The sequence below is a fragment of the Camelus ferus genome, chromosome 6, assembly GCF_009834535.1.
Source record: "Camelus ferus isolate YT-003-E chromosome 6, BCGSAC_Cfer_1.0, whole genome shotgun sequence".
NCBI classification, from domain to species: Eukaryota; Metazoa; Chordata; class Mammalia; order Artiodactyla; family Camelidae; genus Camelus; species Camelus ferus.
This window is the reverse complement of record NC_045701.1, coordinates 11,478,314-11,506,007: the sequence shown is the minus strand read 5'-3', so window position 1 is coordinate 11,506,007 and position 27,694 is coordinate 11,478,314. Positions and strand designations below refer to the sequence as shown.

Genomic DNA, 27,694 nt, shown 5'->3' with positions numbered 1-27,694 from the left:
TAAAATTGTCATCCCCTTCTGAAAGCTGTCTTAACAGGGAAAAACTTTCCGATTAATCACTTTCTTTCTGTTCTGACAAAGAATGGTAGAGTGGAAACCATAAAACTCCTAGAAGAGAACATACATAGAATACTCTTTCACATAAATCGTAGCAATATTTCTTTGGATCTGTATCCTAAGCAAAGGAAATAAAAGCAAAAGTAAACAAGTAAGACCTAATCGATCTTAAAAGCTTTTGCACAACAAAGGAAACCACTGACAAAATGAAAAGACAACCTACTGAATGGGAAGAAATATTTGCAAATGATATGACCGATAAGGGGTTAATAGCCAACATATATAAACAGCTTATACAACTCAACATCAAAAAACAAACAACCCAAGTAAAAAATGGGCAGCAGACCTGAATAGACATTTTTCCAAAGAAGATACACAGCTGGCCAATAGGCACATGAAATGATGCTCAATACTGTCAATCATTACAGAAATGCAAATTAAAAACACAAGGAGATATTGCATCACACTTGTCAGAATGGTTATCATCAAAAGGAACACAAATAACAAATGTTGGTGAGGACGTGTTGAAAAGGGAACCTCAAAACACTGTTGGTGGGAATTTAAATTGGTACAGCCACTATGGAAAATAGTATGGAAGTTTCTCAAAAAACTAAAAACAACTATCAGCAATTCCATTCCTGGGTACATAACCAAAAAAACCAAAAACACTAATTTGAAAAGATACATGTATCCTAATGCTCATAGCAGCATTATTTACAATAGCCAAGATACAGAAGTAGCCTAAGTGTCCAACAACAGATGAATGCATATATTAGATGTGGCGCACACACGTGCACACATGCACACACACACACATGCATGCACGCACGCACACAATGGAATTCTACTCAGCCATAAAGTAGAATGAAATTTTGCCATTTGCAACAGCATGGATGAATTTTGAGGGTATTATGCTAAGTAAGTCAGACAGAGAAAGACAGATACTGTACATTATCACTTATTTGCAGAATCTAAAAAAATACAACAAAATAGTGAATATAACAAAAAGAAATACATTCACAGATACAGAGAACAAACTAGTGGTTACCAGTGGGCAGAGGGAGGGTTAAGACAGGGGTAGGGGATTAATTAGTACAAACTATTAAGTTTTATGAAATAAAACAGCTTCAAGGATATGCAACATTTGGAATACAGTCAATATTTTATAACTATAAACAGAATATAACCTTTAAAATTTGTGACTCTCTCTATTGTACACCTGTAACTTATAATACGTTGTACATCAACTATGCCTCAATTTAAAAAAAAGGAATGGTAGAGTTGATTCTAATATGATGAGAAACTAGTCACACCTCTCTGTTAATCAATCGTGAATCCACTTACAATTTCTCATTGTACCATTTGCTAAGCAGTAAAATTCTCCCTGTATCAGAAGTTCCAAGCTGACATCTGGTGAACTGAAAACTAAACTTAAATATCACAAAGTTTCTTCCATCTGTGTATTTTATTTCAAGCTTTACTTACCAGATTTCTAAAAATGCACTAAATCATCCAGGTAAAGCTACTTACGGGCTCTGAAGAAATCATATTCCATTACTGGGATAACTTTAATAATCCTTCTGGTGAAACTTTTGGTAAGTTATTATCTCATTGCTTTACTGAAGTTGGTCCCTCAATTAAAATTACGTTAAAAGTAGTAAGTCAGAGCATGAAAATGTGGCTTTCTTAAACATATTAAAAATGAATTCTTTTTATTAAGAAAACAGTGAACACATTTAGTTGGTAAAAATTATTTAAGAAAATTTGTCATCTCCCTTTTTAAAAGAAATGCCAAAATGGCAATACCCACATCAAAGCATTTTTTTCTTATTATGTGTCCAGTTTGAAGTCAATACTTTAACCAAAATTACTTTAAATCCAATCAGAGGGACTCAAGCTAATTCAGTTTGAAAGCGGGGGCAAAATTAAACCTTATCATTCTTAATAGGAATTGGTGATGGCAGAAGGGAGTCAGTATAAACTATTTCCATTAAAATACTAGTAACACTAGCAAAACTCTCTTAAGATGAAATTAGCACTATTTTCCTTAAACACCAAGTCTTACTGACTTGAATAAACATCAGAATACATTATTAATTACTAGCAGAACCAGACATATGTTTGGGTTTTTGTGGGGGTGGGGTGGGGGTAATTAAGTTTATTTACTTAGTTATTAGTCAGTGGAGGTGCTGGGGATTGAACCCAGGACCTCATGCATGCTAGGCATGCACTCTACCACTGAGCTGTACCCTCCCCACTCAGACACATATTTGTAAAGTTATACCTCTCATACACTAGGTCAACCTCCAAAGCAGCACAGCTATTCTGAACTGTCCAGTCCTAGACAAAGTAACTTATTTTTCTAGACTCTTAAGAACAGTACTAGTTTGAATTATCAGTATTGGTTTAAGACCTTCCCCTCTCCAACAGTAGATCTTCCTAAGGTCCATGGCAAGAGTATGAATTCTTCAAAGTACCATATTAAATTTTATCGCCAAGCTATTTTAATTTTTTTCTCAGTGACTTAAATGGTTCTCTTGCAATGTGATTGGACTCAGCCTTACAAAAAAAATCATTTATTGGCCATTTACTTAGAATTACAGTAACAGAATTATGAAACTACGGGCACTGTGTTGCTCAACATCCATCTCTTCTCCCTTTTTTCTCCCCAGCTACTCATCTTTACAGATAAGACAAGGATCTGACAAGGACCAGAATGATTAAGTGATCTGTCTAAAGCCATATAAGTCACCAGTGAGAAGGCATCAGTGCTCAGCTCTTCTGCCTTTTTGTCATTCTTCCTGCTTTCCCACTGCACCAACCAGCAACTCAAATAAAAAATACAGCATTATTAAGAGTGTTTACCAGATATTGGAAATTATCAACTTCATAATTTCTTTATGAAATGACTACAAGAATAAGGAAACAAGAGCTCAAGAACTTTAAGGTTTTGTGTGACACAAATACTATTTTCCTTAAATATAATGAAAATGTGCACTCTTCTCTTCTATTTTGAACTGATCATTTCTTCTACTTCATGTACCTCTTTGGCGTGAATATATGGTGTCAAAAGTGTTCAGCCAGCCTTGCTCAGCACTGAAGTCACTCACTAAACTATTTTGCTTCCTCCTTCATCTATCTCAACTTGCCACTTGAGCCACCAGCGGCTCCCGGCCTCTAGAGGTGATCAACTCTATGTAGCAGCAACCATAACTTTTACTAGCATAAACAGCTTAACCAAAACTGAAGCACATGCAAAGAGTGACATCTTGGGAAAGATAAAAACTATGAAGTTGCTGCCCATTACTACTAAGAAGCGACAAATATTTCTATTTCAATATTACTAAGTAAACAAATCCAATAATAACCACTCAGAAATTTGCCTGTGACTTTCTGAATACCAGTTAACATACTGTAGTGCCTAATTCTTTTCCCTTTAGTCACCCCTTGATGACCTCTCAAGGTGTTACCATCTTCACATCACTATCTGCAGGAAGTTAAATTGCTTCTGCCCAAAATAAGTCTATGGTACCGCTGAATTAGCTGAAAAGATTTCTGTTAACCATTCACCCAATGAACCACCTACCACACAGCACATGTTATCCTCTGGGCTGTTAACCTCATACACTTTTATTTCTCACCATGCAGAGCATCACAAAAGATGTTCTTTAACATGTACTACACATGGAGATGTCTCATAACTTTTCAACCTCCCATTACATCAAGAAAATAAAAGGTGCCCATTACATCAAGAAAATAAAAGGTGCTGCATAAACATGGTTAAATGAAATCTGCATTTGCTCTTTTACTAGATATCCCCCCCCAAAAGATCTAAAATACTGAAATCAAAATGAATGGATCTACAGAAGGGTAAACCCTTAATAGCAGTTTTCAATGGACTGTGTGCATGAAAAGGGATGGAAAGGCATAACTCCAAATTAGACAGATATGACCCAAGCTCATTTCTTTACTAAGCTTTCTAGACAATACTTTAAAATAGTAAATAGTCTCCAATCAATAAATTCAACACTGCTAACACCAAAAAAAGTTGAATATAAAGTTAAGACACAGAAGGTTAAAATGGCCCTGTATCACTTAGAAAGAAGTTTTCCATTCCTTTCAGAAACGTCAGTGGTTCTCAACCAGGGGTGATTTTTGCTTCCCAGAACACATTTTTTTGGTTGCCACAACTAGGAAGGGGTGCTACTGGCATCTGGTGTGTAGAGGCCAGAGAGGTTTGCACAAGTCAGCCTCTGAAATGAAGACTTATCTAGCCCAAAATGTCAATTGCACCAAGAAACACTGAGAAATGTAATCCACAGCTCAAAAACCTTTGCAAAATTTTATTTATTTATGTATTTGGTAAATGTTGGTGGAGTGGAAGATTCATTTTGAATAGTACTAAATCATATTCTCGGTAGCACTAAAAAGTCTACAAAACAATAAAAAAGCTACTTTGGAGGATTCTTCCAAAGGAATATGGTTTATTTAGAAAAAGTAGTCCATACAAAGCAGTATCATTAAAAACAAAAACAAAAACTGTCACACTGTTCTAAACAGAGATTTACTATAGTTTCATAAAGCAAAAAATTTTTTAAATTTTTTCTTCCATTAGTCCTAAGAACTAAGACCAATGAGGATTGCATTCTCCAATAGCAATAGTTACTTGATTGATCTAGCCACTATAAATGCTAAAGCTATAATATAAATACACACACACACGGAAAAAGCAAACCCTCCAGAAACTGAAAAAACAAACACTTTTAATTCATGCCTTCTGCTCAGTCTACAAGAATTTGGCTTTTAAAGCTCATCAAAAGCAGTTTCTGAGAAGCAGAGGTTAAAAAAAAGAAAAAACAAGGAATGTAAGAGTCAGGAAAGTATTTGTCAGATTAGTGTCAGAGACTTTTGTGAGGATGATGCCTTTATCCACCGCAATACATATCCCTAAAGCTGTTCACTTGGCTTCAGAATTATAGCCATTGAAGGTAGTTTGGTACATTTTTACCTTTTTTGTACATCACCATTGTCAACTGTTGACTGAGCTTGCTCTGTGCAGATTACCATGTTAGGGCAACTACCAATACTGCTTCAATGATTACAACTGTGTCTTCTTCCTCTCTTATTTACCAAGACCTGTACCAAATAATGAGCTTTAAAAATGTTTTAATAAAGAGTCTGAACAATATAAACTTTCAGAAGTAATGAAATAGCCCTCATTGACAATGAAAACTTAATTTGGGCTACACTTTTTAGAATTTCTTCTAAAACAAATCAATAACCAGTGCTGTTTTTAAAATTCAAGTATAATCCTCAGCAAAATGCCTGACTCAACACTATTGATTATTTTTCATATTAATAGTAATTGCCAGTTAAAAAGCTGAAAGTAATCAACCCTAATTAAGCATCTCTGCCTGTTAGAGATAAAAATCACCTCTCAAAATTGCAGCCAGGAACAGCAGGGTTTTCAAAAAGGTAACCTCAAATGCATTTATTTATTAATTGAAATACTCCTTCAACCTAACACCCTGCTTGAGAGATTTGTTTTCTGTTATTCTTTTAAACTGCTCTGGACCTCTCATCAATAGGCCCAGCTGTTAAATTCAGGAGCAGTGACAACAAATGCCTGGGCAAACAAGAGCTGAGAGTGAGGCCTTTCTTTAGAATAATCAGAGCTAGTTGACACAGAGGGCCATACCAAACTCCTTTTCAAAATTCCATTAAGAAGCTGGGCAGAAATAAAATAAACACACTTATATACATCTTAAGGAAAATTATAATTCTACCCCTCAGTGGACCTTGCTTCGTTAAAAATTTTTTAAAAATCTGACAACCTTGAGAAACAGTGAGACAGTGTTACAAGTTTCTGAAGATGAGAAATGATCCTCACTAAGTGCAAAGTGGGAAAAACTGGTTCCATTACCCAGAGATTATCAAGTACCTGATAAATCTTTTAGGCAGGCTGACTTTAAGAACCAAGTGTCACTATAAATAAGCCTGTAGAACTAGATGTGCTTTTACTTCCCTGACTTAATGTATGGAATTTTATAAGATGGTCAACTTTTAAGTTAAATGTGTACTTTTGAACCATACCCCTTTCTCTTTTTTTTCCTGGACCCCAGAAAGCATCATCTGAACCTTATCTACAATGCTGAAGGACTGGCCTCTCTAAATACCTCAGTTCTATCTTATTTTTCCAAAATCAAACAACTTTTACTTTCATGTGAGCATTCTTGAATTAGGGCAAGTAACTGTTAATAGGTTGATCTGAAGTAAACATGCACACAAGTAAGAGGCGCTGTCCTTAGAGCATCTGCAAATCTCAAGAAAAAGTTGACAATGAAGCAGAATCTTGCCCATCTTGGGTCCAGGATCATTAATAAAATTCAAGATCTAGCCTAATAGTCTCATAGTTTTTTATCTTTCTCTTTTCAATACACCACCCACCCTCTTTTCTGTCTAACATGACTTTAAGGGTTTTCAATATGTTTTAACTTCACATTTCAAGATCAGCTTTGAGCTATAATTTATGTATTACTCTTAAAGATAGGAACCACAATCACAGAACAGTTTTTCATTAATCTCAGCAAAAAACCTCAAGTTTCATCTCAAACTGAAGTGATAAACATTTTATTCATGGAAAACCACCTACATCCTTTTAAGGGAAATGATTGGCTAATAAAAGGGAAATAATGGCTAAATAAAGTTATAGAGATGGAGCCCCTTAAAAAATTTTATGGATGCTTGAACTAACCTCAAAATTTGGGGGGAAATATCTATCACAGAGTTATAATAATTCCTATGGTCTTTCAGCTACAGATGTTCATTTTAAAAACTATTTTGTACCCAAGTGAAAAGTCCTTAAAAATCTAACAAATATAAACCAGCTTTATGTTCTCTTTCCCTCTATCCTAAGACTTCTATTTCCACCTTTTATGGAAAGGAAATAAACAACCAGCTTCCTGTTCAATCACTAGCTTACGGCCAGTCCTTTACACATCACAGAACACTACCCATCTCCTCCTTTACTTCTCTCCAATGTCCCTTATCTTAATTTAAACTTGTTGAAATATGAGAATGTTCAACCACACTAATGCTTTCCTATGAAATTTATCTTTCTTACTTCAACATTTGAATGCAAGAAATGTCAAGATGTCATGGATTATTTCTTACTCCTAAGATATTTATATTAAATTATTTATATAGTGAAGACTTAGCACCTATGAAAGTGAAATTTTGATTTGCCAAAAGTTGAAAGTACTGCAATTTATAGGAAATGGTTTTATCTTCTGTGCTCACTATTGTATGCAACCAGAAAAAGGGCCTCCCAGATCACTTCCTTTTCTATTCTAATTACATGAAAATGTAAAACAGCTAAAATGGCTATCAATAAGGGGGATTAACTTTTTGTGAAAAACTAAGTATTACTTTAACCCTATACTTTCCTTTAAAAATGGGATGCTTTAGAAAAACTAAGTTAGACAAATTCTTTTGTGCTTGGATGAACAACAGGAAAGCAAAGCCTCCAGGCCTTTGGGGAGGAACCTTGTCCCCACAGCCGGCTCTGATGTGCTTGGGAGATAAGGCTCCACAGTGACACTTAAGGAAAGGCCTGTTCACATTTGAATTTCTGCATTCCTCAAGAACAATTCATGGCAATAACTAACTTTGCAGAAGAGCTACATGAAAGCTTTGGCCAATGAATGAGGGTCATCTGCTCTTTATCACAAGGGTAAACCTCATCCTGGCCAGTTTCTAACCTTTTAACCCTGTGAATTCCTAATTTACACATGAATAATGGAATTCTTGCCTAGAGTGCAACTTTCAGCTTCTAGTTCCTAAGTTTAGAAACCAAGACTTGATTGCCTGTGTTAAAAATCTAAAACTTGCACAGATTAAAGTTTTAGATTTCCAGGTGTTGTACTACTTATTATACTTCAGAACTAAAAGATATGTTTGCTGACAAAATCCTTGACTAGAAAATAAAAAGAACATACTTGCCCCCTACTGTTATCAATAACTAGGAGAGAACGAGCCTTAAAAAAAAAAAAACACAAAAACCAGAATGTCCACTTAATGCCTATTCTCTTCCTGTTTATTATGTATCACATCTTTACCAGGATAAAGTCATTTGAGCCTACAGTGTCACTGGACATTGCTTCTCAGTATCAGAACTAACTCTGTGAATTTTAAATCTTTAAGAAATCTACTTCTAAAGAAAAATCTAAACACACTATGAATTTTTCATTTTAAATCTATAATACTGGATGCAATTTCCTAGCAAAGTTCCTCCTCCAAGTTAAATAAAATACATGCATATGAAAAATGTGGTTCCTACAACTAATCACCTACAGCTGATATTTAATAGCAATGTTCTATATAATTTAACTGAGTTCCTGATCCTTAAAATATGAAAACTACTTCACCATAATAGCCTTCAAAATATTTGTTATCAATTTTTATAAAGATACCAAATCTAAAGCTACTCAAAAAGCCAATACCAATATCTGTTTCACTGTTACTAACATCTGTTATACTGTTTAGAATTTATTTATGAAATCAGAAAGCTCTGTGTGTTTTCAAAATATTTCTGAGTGCTCGAGAATTTTGTCAGGCTTCTAAGGAGGTCCTGGAAATACCCTGTGGTCATGACAAATGCTTCACCTTTCAAGGCCCCCCTCCATCTTTCCATCCTGCCCTTCTCCTCTCCAGGAAGGTAATACAAGTTACAGGTCCTGGATATGAAAACACAGGATTCCACAAACCCGAAAAGGGGGGAAAATTACAACCCTATAGGACAATTTTACATTAGACAAAAAATTAAGTGAATAGAATGTAAGTGTGAAAAAGCACACTATCCTGAAAACAATACTGTACTGAAAAACCATTACTCAACAGCAACAAAAAATAATTACTGGCCAATGATTACAGCAAAAAAAAAAAAAAAAAAAAAAAGCAAGCAAGCTAGCTTATCAGATATTCTCTCAGATTTATGCTATTCTTGGGGGGGTGTTAGATTTAGCAACTTCTCTACTTTTCTGACATATTTCAATGTAAAATATCTTTCTTGCAATTTATTTTCTACTATTATTACTGTCCAAATAAATTATTAAAATGAGGGTGGCACAAATATGGCCATGGACTATTACAATAAAGTCACCCAAGAAACCCCCACCAACAGCTTCCTAAATTTCAATTGTGAAGACCTTGAAGAGACTATTTCCTAAAGATTATGCCTTTATCTCAAAAGCTCTCTCCCCCTATTGTTCAACTTGCAAATGATCAATTTCCAGGTATAGTGTAAAAAAGTGCTATCTTTCGTGGATTAACAAAAGCTTGTATCTAGGATGCCTGTAAAACTATTTTTAAGATACAGTTGTGTTGTGTTTTGTTTTAAGATGGAAATTGTTTATTGTAATCTTGAGTGCTGGGTATCTGATCACCTGAAGAGGTGAGAAGCCTCAGGGAAAACAAGACGTTCCCTAACTCTCCTGGGCCCATGTGTACACTCGACAGCTATCAGGTCAACCACCAAGCAGTGGATCACTCGGACAAATGGTTGATCTGAGGGCGTTGTTAATACAAAGGAAACCATTAGACAGCAAACTTTATGACAAATGGGAAAAAGTGAGCAGATCTGGTTTAAGTCCATGAGGCATAACATGGAAATGGTCTTAATCTCTTTCTCTCCCAGCAGGAAAAGCCTAGAAATACTTCAAAGGCTTGAGAGTTACTGACCAATGCCCTCTCTTACAATTAAAAAGCAACATGGATGATCTTAAAGCAGTCAGAGAAATGGAAGGTTAGGCTATACGAATGATTTAACTTTTAAGGGCCATCTACAAAGCAGAAAGAGTTGCTTGTGATTTTCAAAATTTAGTTATGAATTTACAAAAGACGAGATTTTTAGAACAACTTTTGTCCTGCTGGCCAAACTTTTCACTCAACTCTTTTCATAGTTTGAAACACTTAAATTTATACATAGTCACCTTTATATAGGTTTTGGTGTTCTAAGCCTAATATGACTTTTGTTCTCAATCACTCATTCGAATTTATATCTATATACGTTTTCTTCAAATTTTTCTGTGTGTCTTAGTTAGCACCAACTACTACCTCCAGAAAATTCTTAATGTTTGTATGATTATGCGGGGTTAGCATATTAATGAATCAAGAAATTATCAAAATGTTAGCAGTGAAAAATGTCAAACAATCAAAAACATAAACACTTACTTGATAAGGTAAGATGAGCTTTTTGACTAAGAATGGCTCCAAATTTGTTCATTGCCAAGCACTGATAAAATCCTTCATCAGACTGCTCTCCTCGCTTGCCTTCCACCTCACTGATGTATAAAGAGCCGTTGGACAGAACCTGGATCCGCTTATTTTCAGACACTTTTGCTCCATTTTTCAACCAAGTGACCTTAATAGGAACTTCTCCATGAGCCTGGCAATCTAAAATGACTGGGTCCTTTCTTGTGACAGTTATATCCTGCGGTTCTTTTATAAAAAACAGTTCGCTAAAGCACCATACTCCTACAAGGAAAAAGGGGGAAAGGCATACCCACAATTATCCGTATAAAATCATTTCTTAACACACAACTGTAAAACACATATTCAGGATGTAATGAGACAAAGTTGAACCACCGTATTAGTTAACTTACAAATACCTTACTTAACAAAACAATCTAAGTTTCAGCAAACCTTCTCAACAAATCAGAGAAATCTTTTTACAACATGCTTTACACTAAAAGCATAGGAAAGATTTCAATAACTTCTATGTCCTTTAAGAATTCTGTTCTCAAGTGCCTTACCAGAGTTTCAAAATCATCAGGAAAACTCTTGAGCACAAGCTGTTGGCCACTTTTACAAGCTTGTCAAAAAGATCTTGAACAGAGTAAGTTGTAAAAGTCTAATTTTACAAGAAATCATTAGCAAAACTCTGACTCTGTGAACAAGCAAGTTTATTTCCTTGTCCCTTGAAGAGTTTTTGGAACCCTTGGTATCTACTCCTTTGGGAAGTACGTTTATCTTTTGTGACAAGTTACAAGTTTGCACTTTTATATCTGCCTTTTTACAGCAAGGGCTCTGTCTCCTCTCCTTGAATGAGAGCCATTTACTTAATTTCTGCAGAGTATGGTAGGTATTTAAAGGACAAACAGTTGACTTTGAAAAGTTGGTAACTCTTGCTGCTTGTACTCAGTGGGTGATCGGATTAGGAAACTTTTATTTCATTTTTTTAGAACTACCAACTGCTGGAAAAAATGCGTGACTAATTGGTCCTTACTGTCTAATAGAGATAGGAGATTGCTTAATCAACCAATACACATTTTTATCAGAGCAGAGGAAAAGCTTTATTCTGAGCATACACATCGTCCAGTCCCCTCCAGGATAAAGCATCCGATGACCAGCTAATAACCCCGTCACCTCCTGCATTTAGCGGAAAGGTCAGCTAAAGTCTTGCATATTGATTGGGGCCGAGGAGAGTATTAGGGGATGGGGGGGGTAGGGAAGGGAGACATTTAATCTTCCTTCTGATTGTCTTTAATTCATGATTACAAATCCTTGGAACTGATCTGTTTCTCATCAAGGCAGGTCCTCCAAGCCTCACACACTAGTCACGCTCCCACGCCCGGGCTGCCGACTTCTAAATGGATGCCCAGGGCGACGCGAGCGACTCTAGCAGCCCCGCGCTACGAGGACCACTCCGGAAGGCGCCCATTGTGTTTCCGAGTCACATCTGACTTTGATCCTTTTCTCACGCTAACAGAAAACTAACTCCTCCAGAAAACAAACAAGCCAACCCAAAAAACCCCACGAAAAGTCTGGGGTTTCTAACCTGTAAATAAGTAAAATAACCCACTCTTCTGAACACCTCCCCTCCATCCACTTTACACTTTTTAACTTTCTAAGGATAAAGCAACACAGATGCAAAAGAGAAAAATTAGTTCATTCAAGTTTGCGCAAAGCCAACCTGGAGTTTGGAGGGGATCTTCAGATTCGCACACATCTCAGGCCCTGCCTCAAAATACCTGGCTGTGAGAAATAAATCCTGCTTAGATACCTTCCTTCTCAGTTTTGGGACGTTTCTCGCGCCCCTCCGGGCACAAATGGGCCACAAAACGTCCAACCCTCTTTTTCCAATTCCACCCCTCCTCGCTGGATCCGGAAAAGTGAGGGCACTTAGGGGTCTGACCTGGGCGCTGAGTTCGCCCATTCTCCCCGCTGCCCTAAAACGTGGGTGAACCCCCACTGCAAAGAGGGGAAGCCGCGCGGAAACGCGGCGCCCCCTGCGCGGCGAGGCTGCCACTAAGGAAACAATATAAATAAAGCCACGTGCGGCCGCGGCAGCCCCGGCGGGCGCGGGGCCCGGGCTGGCCACGGAGGCGAGGACTCGGCCGGAGCGCGGACAATGGCGCGAAGAGAAAGGGGCGACAGTGGACAGCGGACGCCGGCCCTGCAGCCTGCGGCCGGGGGAGCGCAGCGGCGAGGGGCGGGCACTGGAACAGGCGCCCACCGCCGCCCGCGCCCCCGCAAACCCCGCGGGCACCTCGCGCTTCCAGCAGCGGCTCCTGACTGGCCGCAGGGAGGGGGCAGCGACGGGGGGGTTGGCCAGCGCTGCGGCAAAGGACCCCGCCGTCCCCCGCCAAACACCCTCCCGCCCCCCGCCAAACACCCTCCCGCCCCGGTTGCCCCCCTCCCCAGCCCACTCGCGCCTGCTCACGCCCCACGCGCGCAGGAGAAACGCAGAAGCAAGCGCGCCCACCTGGAAGGGAGCCGAGGAGCAGCAGGGGCAGGAGCGCGCCGAGCAGCATCCCCGGCGGCTGCGGCCGGGCGAGGGGTCGCGGAGAAGGCGCCATTCAGCGGGGCTGCGCGGGCATGCTCCCCGGCCGCCCCGCGGCCGCTGTCCGCCTGCCGGCCCCCGCCTCCGGGCGCTCCCCGCGCGGCGGCTGGACGCGCGCAGCCTGGGCTTCTCTGCTCGGGCACCGGCGTGGCGTGGCGCGGCCGGAGGCTCGTCTCTGCGGTCGCGACGAGGCCGGCGCACGGACACCCGCTCGCGGGAGGCGGGGGGCCCGAGAGTCCGGCCCGGGGGCGGAGTGAGGCGGCGGCTGGAGGGGGCGGGGGCGGCGGAGTGGACAGCGCCGCCGCTGCCGGCCTGGGGACTACTTTCTACATCTGGCCCCTGGTCTGGGGACCGCGAGGTCGGCGCGGCCCGCGGAGGGAGACGCTGGGAGGGGGGCCCCGTGGCGGCCGGGTCGCGGACCCGGGGGGAGGGGGAGGGACCCGCCGGACAATGCACCTGGGGGTCAAGCCCCGGCTGAGGGTCTCCGGCCCGCGTCCCCGCCCCCTCCGCCTCCCCGCCACCGTCGAGGACGGAGCCACAAAGGCCGAGCCTCCCGGCCTGGCCTGCCCCGGGGGCCCCTCTGCGCCCCCCACCCTGGGCTTGTTTGGGATTCGGGGAAGGAGGAGGCGGGGTGGGGGAGGGATGGTGTTGAGAGACGTCGAAAGGCCGGAGACTTCTACCCTGATGGCCCCTGCCCATCCCCCCTCCTCCCCTCACACGCCGAGGCCCTGTGGAGGGAAAACTATTTCCCACTTCAGAGATTTGTCAGCTCCGCTGGAGGCATCTCCGGGTGATAAGCCCCCACATTTGGGGACGGTTCCTATCCTCCCTGCCCCCATCAGATGCAGCCCTGGCTTAAAAACATCTCTGAAGTGTGCCCTGAAATGAACAATTACCGTTTGGGGATACGTTTTATTATCTCTTTCTTAACTTAGTCAGGCTCTTCAGTTCCTGAGAGTTGTGCACACAAAAGGCCCTGTCCTGAGAGTTGAGGCGAGATCAGGAGATTTCCAGATTGTCCGAGCTGGGTCTGGGGGCTAGGCGTTGATGGACTACCTGGTTAGAAGTTGAACTGACTAGGAAGGACACAAATGTGAGTTTGTTCTCATCTCTTAAAAGTTAGTTAAGGATAACAAGAGAAGTTAACAGGGACATTAAAAATATAATCGGTTTGCTAAACATGTGCGGATCAGGGAGAATATTTACATGTGGATTAGCATTCCTAATCCAAAACTAAATCTATGGCCATGATGATGACACAGGCCAAAACACTAACCTTAATGAAAGCTACTGACAGAAATCTAGCTTTTGTCACTAAGACATCAACTCACTCACTGCCTTTAGCGTGTTCCAGAAATCCTCCCTCTGGAAAAAAAAAAAGCGAGGGAATCAACAGTTTCAGAACATCTGTTGGGAGTAACCTTCCCCGGAAGCTTACTATAATAGGGATCAGTCTACTTAACAATTTCAACTTAACTGCGTGTAAAACGGTAATACCCTCGGCTCTGTTTCCTCCAAAACCTTACTTACCGTTTATATGAATTTCAAGTACTTCTAAGCATCAGAATAAAGAGTCATGGAAAGGAAAAATGTTTAGAGGTAATAAAATGAAACATTAGCGAAGATGTTTTAAATATCTGACAAATTTACACAAACGTATTCTTAACTGTGTGCCTATTAAACGATTTTTTTATTGGATGACTTTTTTTCTCTGTCTTGACTCCCCCTTCTCCCAGTTCCCTTTCAATCGATCCTAAGTGCTCATATTTCCTGGATAAGAATTGCTAATAAGATGCTTTTATGCTCTCCTTTATGAATAAATCAGAAGAATAAAGGCTAGGGGAGAGAAGAGATAAGCTAAAAAGCAAGGGAAGAACTTTTTTTTAACTGCCACTTCGTTGGTTCTTTAACATTTCAATTAATCATAGGAGCCTTTGATTCTCCTTAAATGGCTTTGAGTTGTACTGAAGAGGAACATAGCGTTGCATTGAATATAAAATAATATTATATATATGATATACATATATATGTGCAATGAGATTAAAAAACCCTAATTAAACTCTTCTAATATATTTATTTTCCCATGTTGGGCAGCAATAAGTTTACTCTGATGATGTAATTATACCATGTTATATAAAATTTACAGTATACCTACCCGAGGTCACTTATCAGAAAGTGGTAACTGGAAACCAGAATCCATATCTTATTTGTTTGTTGCTGTTTCTACTGTATAATCCTTTATGTCTTTAAACTTCTTTTTTTTTCTTTCCTTTTTTTCTTTCTTTCCCCTTCCTTCCTTCTTTCCTTCCTCCCTCCCTCCCTTTCTTCCTTCCTTTATTTTTCTGTAACACCTATTCCTCTGGGATTCAGAATTTATAGCATGCTTCTTTAAATAACACGGTATATGTCTTCTTGGACAGTTACATTTTCTTTCATGTATAATATTTGTCTTACATATGTAGTAGGCTGTGTAAGCTACCTAGGGTCTTGTTACCCAGTTCTCGAACGCCCCACAGATTCCAACACAGTGCCTTGAATATAGTAGGTGGCACTGTAGTGACTAAGAGCACAGTTTTGGGTTTCTGACAGACTAGGGTTCAAACTTCAGCCTCATGTAGATAAATTATTTATGCTCTCAATCCTCATCCATTTAATGGGCATAAGTACGATACCAATGGGGTGCTGTGACAGAATGCGTGGAAAGTACCTGATGTGTAGCTCTATGAATAAATTCTATTATTATTTTGTAAGTAAATATTCTCAATAGTGACATCTGTGTCCTTTTAGAGTGGGTTTAATTTTGCAGTACTCAAGTTTTTAATAGTCAAATCTGATTAACTGGTTGGGTGATTACCCTGATGGTTACTCTAAGGATTTATTGAAACAGTTCCTAAGCTGGTCCTAAAAGAGGTAAGAAAGACCTAGGTATTTAACCTCCCAAAGTTACCCCCTTGATAAACAACTCCCTAAGCCCTCTTTGCTTGTATATTCTAAAACAAGGACAATTATTTTCAGGCCCAAAAGGATAGAGCCTATATGGTTAAAAGAGAACTGAAATATGATGGTAGGTTTCAAAAAAAGGAATCAGGTTTTGCTAAATAAATTCAAGACTCCTGGCCTTTCAGGGGGGAAATAATGACATAGTTTCACTTACCAAATTATGGAGCTGTACAAAGTGACCTTCAGACCCTCTGACCGCTAAACATTATCTGGTTCTATGGACTCATAGGACCATTTGTATATGCTTATGAATCAGAGACAGTAAGAAAATGCAGCAAAAGCCCGGAGTCGTTCAGTTTTTTTTCCTGGAGTTGAGCTCCTGCTATGCTGCTTAGATGGCCAGGCCCTGGGTGAGGATCACATGCTACGGGTTTTATGTGATTTAGGAAATCACACCCTGATGAGCTTAATATTTGCCATCAGAAACATCCTGAAATGGATTATCTAAAAAGTGGTGGTAAGTCTTCATGGAACTGAAGAACAGTGCGGCTGCTATGGAAAACAGTATGGCAGATCCTCAAAAAATTATAATAGAACTATAACATGGCATAGCAATTCCACATCTGGGTATACATAATTGAAAATAGGGTCTTGAAGAGATATTTGCAAATCCATGTTCATCACAACATTATTGATAATAGCCAAGATGTGGAAGCAATCTAAATAACCATCAACAGACAAATGGATAAATGAAGAAATATACATATATATAGCTCACAAATATATGGTGAAATATTATTCAGCCCTAAAAAGGGGGAAGTCTTTTCATATTCCAGAACATGGATAAACCTGTAAGGAGTTATGCTAAGTGAAATAAGTCAATTGCAAGAAGATAAATAATGCATGATTACACTAATAGGAGGTATCTAAGGTAATCTAACTCATAGAAACAGAAAGTAGAATGGTGGTTGCCAGGGGCTGGAGGGAGAAGGAAATGGGGAGTTGTGCCTGAATGGGTATGGAGTTTCAGTTGTGCACTGTGAAAAAGACCTAGAGATCCGTTGTAAAATAATATGCATATTGTTAATACTGTACTGCACACTTAAAATTGTTGAGTAAATTTACATTGTATGCTTTTTTTTTTTAACCACAATTCTTAGAAAGTGGGTTATAAATGCATGCCAAGGGCAGTGCTGATATTGACAAGGCAAAAGCTCATATTTACTAAGAATACATAGGTCAGAGTAGGTCAAGAAAATGGAAGAGCAAAACACATCTTGATTCCAACAAGACATTTGACCATCTACATCTCATGATATTCTTATAAAGAAATGTTGATTCGATGTTAAAGGGGTTATGCAAAATAACATTTGATCGAAGCATCTACTCACTCCTGTTCAAGGGCTCCACGTTGCCAAGTTTCTCTCTGAAATCTTTTTTTTTTAATTGAAGTATAGTCAATTACAGTGTTTCAATTTCTGGTGTACAGCATAATGTCCCAGTCATACACAAACATACATATATTCATTTTCATATTCTCTCTCTGAAATCTTTTAAAATCTGTTCTACACTCACTATCTTCTGCCACTGCCCATGTTCCAGCTCTCACCTGGGCCATCGCATTCGAAAGGGCTCTCAACAGACTTCCCCCCAAAGATTCCAGTCTTTCCATGCTCCAGTCCATTTTCATAATGACTACAAGGTTCATTTGCCTGTGATCAAGTTTTTCTTCTGATCAAAAAACTTTCACTTCTCCCTCATGGCCTGTAAAATGCCAAAAGTGTTTATTAAACAACAAACTCCTTAATCCTAATGTCTCCCCAGTCTGGCCTTGATTTACCATTACAACTTTACTGTCAATATGTTCCTGAATGTATTTGACACTCAGGCCAAAGTGAACCACCTGCTAATTGCCCAATAGCGTTTGAGTTGTCCTGACTCTGAGCCTTTGCAGATGTCTTCCTGGGTTACTTTCTTTACCCTTCAGTTGCATGCTGCAAAGTTGAGACTTTTCCAAATATTATCTGTATTTTTAGGGGCAGCACAGATGTTATTTCATCTAAAACATTTTAGTATTCTTTGTAACACATAACTTACACATATTTTACTGTTAGCATTTCGTGGGCACAAATCATGTCTGATTCATCTTGTATTCTCCATAATGAGAAGGACACTGCCTTGTAGTTAAGAGGAACTGAATAGGTATTTGTTGACTGAAGAAATGATGAATTACCATCCTGAAATACTGATTAAGTTGATGGAAAGCAATTGACAGAAGATTCTCTGGGAGAGCAGTGCAAAGTCTTGTACTTGGAGTTGATCTTGTCTAGTCTACATTTATTACCACTGGTCTCGATTAAAATACAGTGGGCATACTTATCTTAATTTGCATGTAACACAATGCATAACTAACATGTTGCATGACAGAATGAGAATTTTTTTCCCACTCCTAGTAGTCTTCTTGAAAGGTAGAAACTCAGAAGAGAGGCCCTGGGGGACTATCAAAGTGAGGATTTGTTACTGGTACACAATTTCCAGGGGAACTGAAAAAACTTAGCAAACAGGAGCCAGAAGTAACTCATCAGCTACCAGAACTGAAGGGGTTGTTCTGGGGCAGGAGAGGGAAGGTGATCAAGGGTTTGTAGCAGAAGAGAGCACAGGGTGTTTTAGAACTGAGGCCAAGAGCACTGGACATCCCCTTGGATATACACCAGCACTGGAAAGAGTCGTGAGGCACTGGTGAGGGCTGGCCCCATTCACTCGTTCAACAAACAACTGAGCATCCAATGTGTTAAAGGCACTGATAGATGCTGCAGATACAGATCTCAGAAAAATACGCTGATACTGAATGTTGCGATAAAGTCTGCAATGTTCATGATAATTTGAGGACACAATATTAGGAGCAATTTACACTCCTATAGTGGGATGAAGTGGGAAGGGAGGGAAGAAAGAAGTGACAGCTGGAGGTGGTCAGTGAGAACTCCTGATAGATCTAACGAGATAATTTTTACTAGCTGAGAGTTTTTTCTCTATTTCTTAAGCTCTGAAATAACACAACTCAATGGTTCTTGCCGAAACAATCTCCCTTCTCCTATCCCAGTCCACCCGAGACCACCACTTTTTTTCTGCTTTGCCTGGACCAGTAAACCACAGACAATTGGTGCAGCTGGGCTGTGTGATAAGTGAGAAACATCTCCCTTATTTTTCAAATAGCTTGGAATTTAACTGAGATAAACATAAACTCATACTTTTTGGTTAATTTAATTGCATTTGATGGACAGGAATCAGGGTTGGTCATGGGGAAACCTGGCTTATCTGCAGTTTGTGAGAAAGTGACCTGCAGATATTGATCATAAATGAGACAACAATGCGTGTGGTGGCCATCGTGCTAATGCATCTGTGTTGTGTTCATAGATGCGTGTTGTCCAGGACAAAGATAGTTCAGTCTCATAAGTCATTTTGGTCATACTAGGTCTAGTGTATTATAGTCATCTCTGAATTCCACATTTTAAGAGGCAAGGTCTAGAATGCTGGCAGAGAATAACCAAGAGGGTAAATGTTTGGAAGCCAAAATAATATATCAGCAACAGCAATAGCTAATCCTTTCTACAGAGGAGGAAACAGGCTTGGAGAGGTTAAAAAACTTACTCAGGTTATACAGCCTGTAAGTGATAATGCAGATTTCAAACTTGGGCTTGTCTGGTCCATGCTTTATTGCTTTGTGTGTGTTTGTTTCCTTAAACCACACCAAGAGTGGCTTTATCACTGGATTCATATTTGTCTTTGATCATGTTTGAAAGTCTATAGTAGATAAGATTTAACATCAACTAAACTCCTTCTTTTTCTCATTTTATGCTGATTTTACTACATTAGTATATTAAGTGACACTCAAACTAACTTTTGTTTCAGGGGTTTTGCTACAACGTGTCTAAGAAATAGCAAGCAAAATGTGCATGTGCGTGAACACATGGCAGTGGGATAACTTCTAACACCTGCGAGTTAATCATCCCCTCCTCCTCAGCAATGAGCTTATCTTCATGCAAGAGCTTTCTGTCCAGCTCTGCTCAATACATCTCAAGGGGAAGAAAGAAAAACAATCAGGAAATGGCAAGTTTGAGGATGCTGAAGAGAATGGAAGATCTGTAAAGTGAGATCAATGGGAAGAGGTGGGGAAAAAAATGTTTAGATCAAAGAAGTTAACGTTGGGGAATAAATTGACAATAAAACTAGGGGATTTAGAAACCCCCCATCTTCCAGCGCATCCTGCTGCAGGTCTCTGGACCACTAAAGCGATACATGTTCTTACTCAGGCTCTGTTTGGTGGATCAGAAGAGAAAAGTGGAGGTGGTGGTGGGAGGGGACGCCGTGTACTAAGATATTGGCCCCAACACCTTCATGCTTCATTAGAGGCACTCCAGGGGTCTAAAGGGACTTCGGCACTCCATTTCTAGACACACCCACACTAAGCTTTCATTTAGTACATTCATAAATCTTTTATGACTGTCCTCAAATAGTGCACCGTGCCTCAACACCTTTACATAGCACCTAGCAAAGTGCTTTGCACACAGTGGACCAGGGGGTCCCCAAATTTTCCAAGAGAGGAATAAACTGCCATTCACTTTGTCTCCTGATGAATGAAGTGGTGCTGATAGTCTGAGGTCAGTAGTTAGTATGTGTGTTGTGGAGCTGATGTGGAAGTCGGGATAGGAACAGAGTGTACAATTAAAAGCCTCTGAATTGCATCCACCCCACCCCCAGTTCATCTGGCCAGTGTTTTGAGCCTCAAGCTAGGAGAGCACCAAGCTCTCTCCACTCCCTGCCATGGGAAATGCTGATGACACACACAAAGAGAGAGAGAGATAGTGGCAATTTCTAGCCCATAGTTTACTGAGTTACGTTTTATGAACCAATAATTTTCTTGATCAGCCCCTCAAAGACCTCTATAAATGGGCGAGTATTTAATGCCTCATTGAAAATGCATTTTATATCAATGGGAACTTTCAAGCCTGTCACTTTATATTGGCTGGCTCTTACTCCTTCTCCTATCCGCCGTACATAATAGCACTAGTGGGATTTAGTAACTGCTGTTTACTGTCTGCTGGCTGGCTGTATCCACATGGTTCACCATCTCTATCTAGGAGCCCATAAACCTGTAGATCCTTGACACTAAGCACACATTCTTTCAGCTGACAAACATGCAGATAGATTTCTCTAGTTTGCAGATTGTACGGCTATCACTGGCGAGGGATGGATGCTATGTGAAGGTGATTAGGGGAGAATAGTCTCACTGATTACAGACACAGAATCTTTAAAGTTAGTGTAAGATGGTAAAATATTTTTGGATCACTGCAAGACTATAAGAGTCAGAGAAGGAAAGGTAAATAAATGTAGGGACATATATAACCATACAAATAGAATACAGTTGCTTTGGCTGGCATTTTTCAGAGAATTTATACTCTGCAAGTTTAAATTTCTTATTAAAATAACTAAGACTGATGACTTAACAGGTTAGTAGTTGCTTTATATTTATATTTGCTTTTAAAAAACAGTGTCTACCAGTAAAGTCTCATTTTACAATGTCGAGCAACATTCTCCTGTAGCATTTTTAATGATAACTGTGAGTTGAGTAGTCTGATATGTTTTCATTTTCCAAAATGAAAATGTATGACTATATATTTTAGGAGTGGTAGGGATGACTTATTACACGTGCTGACAAAAACTGATCCTCCACAATTAAGAATGTTTTAGGAATTAGAAGAGATTTTAATTTTACAGCTTGATTCTGAAAACTTCCCTTAGGTGTGCAATCATATTCTGCTCAGCAATCATATTCCCATTTCTACCAGTCAAATCCCGTTTATCACTGAAAGGCAGCAGCTCATGTGAAATGGTACCCTGGGTACTTGCTTTCAGTTCAAAGCTCTTGCACCAGTGAAGACACATTAATTCCTTCAAAAATGTCCGAGTGGCCCTTTCACAGCTGCAAGATTCCAAGAAGCCGTTTTCTGAGTCCCACAGAGGTTGTTCTGCTTTATCACCTTGAATGGAGGGAGTGGGGGAGGAGCTGCCCTCTCTTCCTCCATCTCTACTTGAGGAATCTGACTTAGCTTGGAGGAGTCCTGACTGAAATCTCACTATGTGTTTTCTAAGGCTGCTTCATTATCTAATAGGGTGGAAGGAGGCAGAGAAAGAACAGGGATAAGGGAAGGCCCTCCCTGGCCATCCCACCTAGGAGAGTCCCCCACTGTCCCCCACTGTCACCCTCTGTCCCCTTACCCAGCACAGCATCATCACATATATTTATTGTGCTCTATTTACTTCCTCTCTCTCCCACTAGAGGACTTCATCTGGCTTACAGCAAGCCGAAGATTTTTCTGGCAGAAAGTGGATACATCTAGTCAATGAGTACATTAGTGCATTTTGTAGACATAATCATTTCATCTGCTCATAGTTTAATATTAATGTCAGGAGAATGCTAATTGTGTGAAATAGACTTTCTCTGATTTGAAATTCTATCAGGTCAATATAAAATGCCCTTTTGGAAGAATTTCCTTCAAGCAGCTAACAAACAGTATTTGGTTTAATGGGGCAAACACATACTCAGGCACTCTGCTGGATGCTGAGAAAACCAAGATGAAATCATGCAGCCCTAACCCTCATAAAACTCACATCATAACTGTGGAGACAGACATATAAACAGATGCTGATAAGACTCTGTGGTTCCTGCTGTAACAGCGGTATGTACACAGTGCTGGGGGACTGGGCTGGGTAGGGATGTGTTTAAGTGGTGGAGAGGATAATTCAAGACAGGATAGAATTCAAAATATTAATTTAAATATCATTAAAGTAACACATGTACACAAAGACTATGATAACAACGAGCAGGTCTGTGCACCCCTCCCCCCGACCAGAGCCTCCATCTCCCTCGTGCAGTCTGGGCTGGTGACCCTATCAGCTGCTGCAAAGCTCTTGTTCTGGGACTTCCCTATCTTGTTCTCCAGAGTTGGACTCATGCTTCCTGGATCCTGTGTCTTCTTTCTAGCTAATTCCTTGATTTTGCTAAAGCATACCCTGAAGTAGATCTCCAAGAAAGGGTGTTTGGGAGGTATTATTTGAGTCCTTGAATATCCAAAAATGCCTTTTTTCCCACTCTTATTCTTGATTGGCAGTGTGGCTGGGATACCGTATTTTTAATTGAAAATGACCATTCTTCGAAATTTTAAAGGCATTCACTCTCTTCTGGCATTATTTTGTGTTGAAGAGTCCTTTAAATCGTTCTGATTCCCAGTGCTTTGAACATGGCTTGATTTTTCTCTCTGAATGTCTTTAGGATTATCTCTTTATCCAAGGTGCTCTGAAATTTCACCATCACATGCCACGGTGTAGGTTATTCACTTTTATTGAAGTATAGTTGATTTACAATATTGTGTTAATTTCAGGAGTACAGCAAAGTGATTCAGATATATATGTATATATATATATATATATATATATTCTTTTTCAGATTTTCTTCCATTATAGATTGTTATAAAATATTGACTATAGTTCCCTGTGCTATATGGTAAATACTTGTTGTTTATCTATTTTATATACATTACTGTGTATCTGTTAATGCCATACTCCTAATTTACCCCTCCCCTTCCTTTCCTCTTTGGTAACCATACATTTGTTTTCTTTGTCTGTGAGTCTGTTTCTGTTTGCAAATAAATTCACTTTTATTATTTTTTTAGATTCCACATGTAAGTGATACCATATAATATTGTCTTTCTCTGTCTGACTTATTTTACTCAGTATGATAATCTCTAGGTCCTTTCATGTTACTACCAATGACAATACGTCATTCTTTTTATGGCTGAGTGATATTCCATTGTGTGTGTGTGTGTATCACTTCTTCTTTATTCATTCATCTGTCAATGGACACTTAGGTTGCTTTCATGTTTTGGCTATTGTAAATAGTGCTGCTATTAACACTGGGGTCCATGTATCTTTTCGAACTAGAATTTTCTCTGGATATATGCCCAGGAGTGGGATTGCTGGATCATATGGTAACTCTAGTTTTAGTTTTTTAAGGAATTTCCATACTGTTTTCCATAGTGGCTGCACCAGTTTATATTTGGCATGGTTATTTCTCATTTATCATTCCAACAACCAGTGGGCTCTTTCTCAGTTGTAAATTTCTTGAGAGAAAAAATAATTTTATTGACTTTTATCGGCTTGCAATGTTGCCTGATCATGATTTCAGAAAAATTAGAGAGAAAATTGTATTTTAATAGTTATTTTTAGTTGTTTGCCTAACTTAACCCAACTTAAAAAATTTATAATATGAAAGAAATTTCAAAAGCAGTGTTCTTTTCTAAAAAGTAAACTAGTACCATATAGTATTTGCCTCCCATTTATGTAACTTTTATAGTTTAAGAGTTTTTACAAACTTGACCTCATACAATATTTTACCAGCTATTTTATAATATTTTTTAAATGTTCATCACAAAAACAGTGACTAAAAACTCACTTGATATATTTTTTTCTTTTTTCTGTTTCTTAAAGAAATGACAGGTAGAAGGGTGATTTTCTTTGATCAAGGATCAGTTTAGCATTTTCATTACTCTAGATAAATTAAAAGAACAGGTTAATGAAAAAAGGCTGTCTGTTCAAGAATGTAAAAAGTGAGGCAGATGAATTAGATGTGGAAATGGAAAATCCAAAGAGAGAAAAAAGACAAAGAATGAGTAATCTGTGAGAGGAACTGGGCTAATATTTTAGAAATTAAAACAAAATGTCATACTTTATGTACTAAGGTGAAAAATAGGTCTAACTTCATGGGTCTGGAAGGGTCCAACTTGCTGAGAGAGGATTAAGCAATGAATCCTCCACTTTCAATGCCAGTCTCTGATTTCACCACCAAATAAATACCTTTTGGTCTCCCATCCACTCTAAGAATAGAAATATATTTCTTGCCTTAGTCTTAAGTTTAAGATTAGCTCCCATGGCTTTCTAAATTATTCTGTGAATGCTCGTAAAAGCAAAACAAAAATTCAAAATTTTTTAAACCCATGTCTCTCACTAAATTATTTTTGCCTAATAGTTTTTTCTCCCTTCCTTCCTTCCTTCCTTCCTTCCTTTACTTCAAGAGAAATCCAAATCTTAGACTACACTGGCAAAAAAAAAAAAAAAAAAAAAAAGCTCATTTTAACTACTAAACATTACTTGATTTGGAACTAGCTGTATACATGAAGTTTTCCTTCCAAATTTTCCATTTTTATTTTTATAGTCATTGTAGTTATCAAGGGTGAATTCTTTATTCTTGATTCTGACTAATTGATTTCAATTTTTTTCCCCCTTCATTCATCTAGTTTCATGATATTGGGCAAGTCGTTTAATCCCCTGAACTACAGTTTCCCTACCTGTGATATGTGGATAATAATTAGTACCTATATCAGTATTGATATAAAGACTAAATGAGATAATACATATAAACAGTTTGGCAGAGTGTCTGGCACATCAAATAAATGCTCAACAAATGTAAACTGTATTGTATTTGCATATAAAATGTGCTACCGAGCTCCATGTCCTGTCAAGCATTTAACATTCCAAAAGAGCTCTGATTTTGTGCTCAGCGAACAAAATGAGGATTCTGGTCTTACAAAAGGTCAGAAAAGTATCTGATGCAAGCTTTCCTCCATGTGAACTATCGGAATCAATGCACAGGTATCCAATTCCATGTCTGTAATGACCAAGAAACTTCAAATCCGCCTGCCCTACCAAACAGGGTTACACACCAATTTGTAGCGTGTACTTATATGCATCTCCTCTAGATATTGGTGGTGCATATGACAGTCACCTTGGCTTATAAGAATTTGACTAACTTGAGTCTAAAATAATTGTTAGATGTTTGCAGCCACTGTGACCTGATAGGAAGGTTCTTCATATAAGGAAGGTGCTGAGCAACGTGAATTGATTAAGTTTGGTTTCTGCGTGCTGTTCTGGTAGGCCCCTGTTTCACATTTTCAGTGGCACCTGAAACACTTAGCCTGGAAATCTCTTCAGTGAGATACTTAGTTCATTAGATACGTTTATTACTTTTCTGTTACTACAACATAACCAGGATCGACTTTCCTCCAGTTTCTAATAAAATTTTCCAAACATTCCTCTGAGACCTCAGTGTCAGCTTTCTCAAAGTCCACCAGGCTTCAACGGGCTGTTTCTTCGAAGCCCTTTAGGCTTTTACTAGTGCTCTCTTTAAAGTCCTTCCAGTTTCTTCTCATTGTCTGGCCCCAAATTTCCCTTGTATTCTAAGTTGTTTGTTTGTTTGTTGTTTTATTTATTTGTTTGTTTGTTTTGGCAGCAGCCCACTCTTAGGTAACAAAATCTGTACTGGTTATCTATTGGTGCATAGCAAATTACCCCCCAATTTAGCATCCAAAAATAACAGTAACCATTTTTTATCCTTATAGTTTCTGTCAATGTGTTATTTTTCTATGACTGTTGTAACAAATTCCCACAAGCACAGTGACCTAAAACAACAGACCGATCATCTTCCAGCTCTGTAGGTCAGAAGTCTGATACAGGTCTCCCCTGGGCTAACACCCGGGTGTCAGCAGGGCTGCCTTCCTTTCTGGAGGCTCCAGCAAGAGTCTTTTTTTCTTGCACTTTCCAGATTCTGGAGACCTCCACATTCCTTTTCTCATGCCATTTTCTCCATCTTCAAAGCCAGCAATGGTGGCCAAGTTCTCGCAGGGCTTCACTCTGACCTCTTGTCCTTTCCTCTTCCACATTTAAGGAGATTTGTGATTGCATTGGGCTTACTTGGATAGCCCAGGATATTGTTTCAAGGTCAGATGATGAACAAACTTAATTCCATCTGCTACCTTGATTCCCCTTTACTATGTAATATCCCATGGTCACAGGTTATGGGGATTATGACATGGACATCTTGGAGAGGGAGTCATTATTCTGCCTATTCCAGTGGATCAGAAATTCAGGAGCATCTTAACTCAGGGTCTCTCATCAGGTTGCTGTCAAGTTGTCAGCTGGGCTTGGAGGATGTACTTCCCAGGGGACTCACCAAGTTGATGCTGGTTCTTGGTGAAAGGCCTTAGTTTCTTCCCATTTAATACTCTTCTGCTGCTCGCAAGTCCTCAAGACATGACTAATGACTTCCCTTAGAGTGAGTGATTCAAGAGAGCCAAGCAGAAGCAGCAAGTTCTTCTATGACCTAGCCTCAGAAGTCACACACTGACACTTCTACTGTATTCTATAGATCACAGAGATTAATTGGTACAATGTCAGAGAGACCACACAGGATGGGAGTTACCGGTATAGTAGGTGAATGCCCCGTGTAGAGGGTGAGGCTAATGGGGGGTCCTATTGGAGGCAGGCTACCACACTGCCCACCTCCCTACCCCCATAACACTCCTGTGTGCGTTCTCTGCTCCCTGCTGACTCACACTACTCTTCCTTTCACTCATTTGCTTGTCAGTCAGTTCCCTTTTCCCTTGTTTTGACTTTGTTGAGGTCAGGAATTATGCTTATTTAGTTCTGAATCCCTAACATCCAGCACACTGTGATTGGATGAAAGTTAGTTAAGGAAAAAAGGCCTGAGGACCAGAACTTGGGAGCCAAGTCCACTCTTATAAGGAAGACTTGGTGAATTTGGAAGGCACCTTACTTGAACTGGAAAACTAGCCAGAGAGAATCTTGTGATGGCAAATCCCTTGAGTAAGAAAATATCTTTATACTAAAGTAAGGAACTTGAAGGCTGGGGACTAGGTGTAGCTTTTGATTGCTCTCCTGCCTTGAATAAAATTGAAACAATTAAAATTGAAACCATGCTGAATACCTGCAGTCTTTTTAATTGTC

General features: G+C 39.4%; 1 protein-coding gene across 2 annotated transcripts in view; it reads right to left on the bottom strand.

Moving 5' to 3' along the window:
- The window catches only part of PRTG (protogenin), a 120,028-nt gene extending 106,976 nt beyond the window's left edge, over positions 1-13,052 (bottom strand). For both annotated transcript variants that reach the window (XM_032481128.1, XM_032481129.1), the window contains exons 1-2: positions 12,821-13,052; positions 10,288-10,590 (exon numbers count right to left, since the gene is read on the bottom strand). In XM_032481128.1, the coding sequence (XP_032337019.1) occupies positions 10,288-10,590; positions 12,821-12,914 (397 nt within the window). In that variant the 5' untranslated portion in view covers positions 12,915-13,052. The remainder of the gene's footprint in view (positions 1-10,287; positions 10,591-12,820) is intronic.
- Between the last annotated feature and the right edge of the window lie 14,642 nt (positions 13,053-27,694).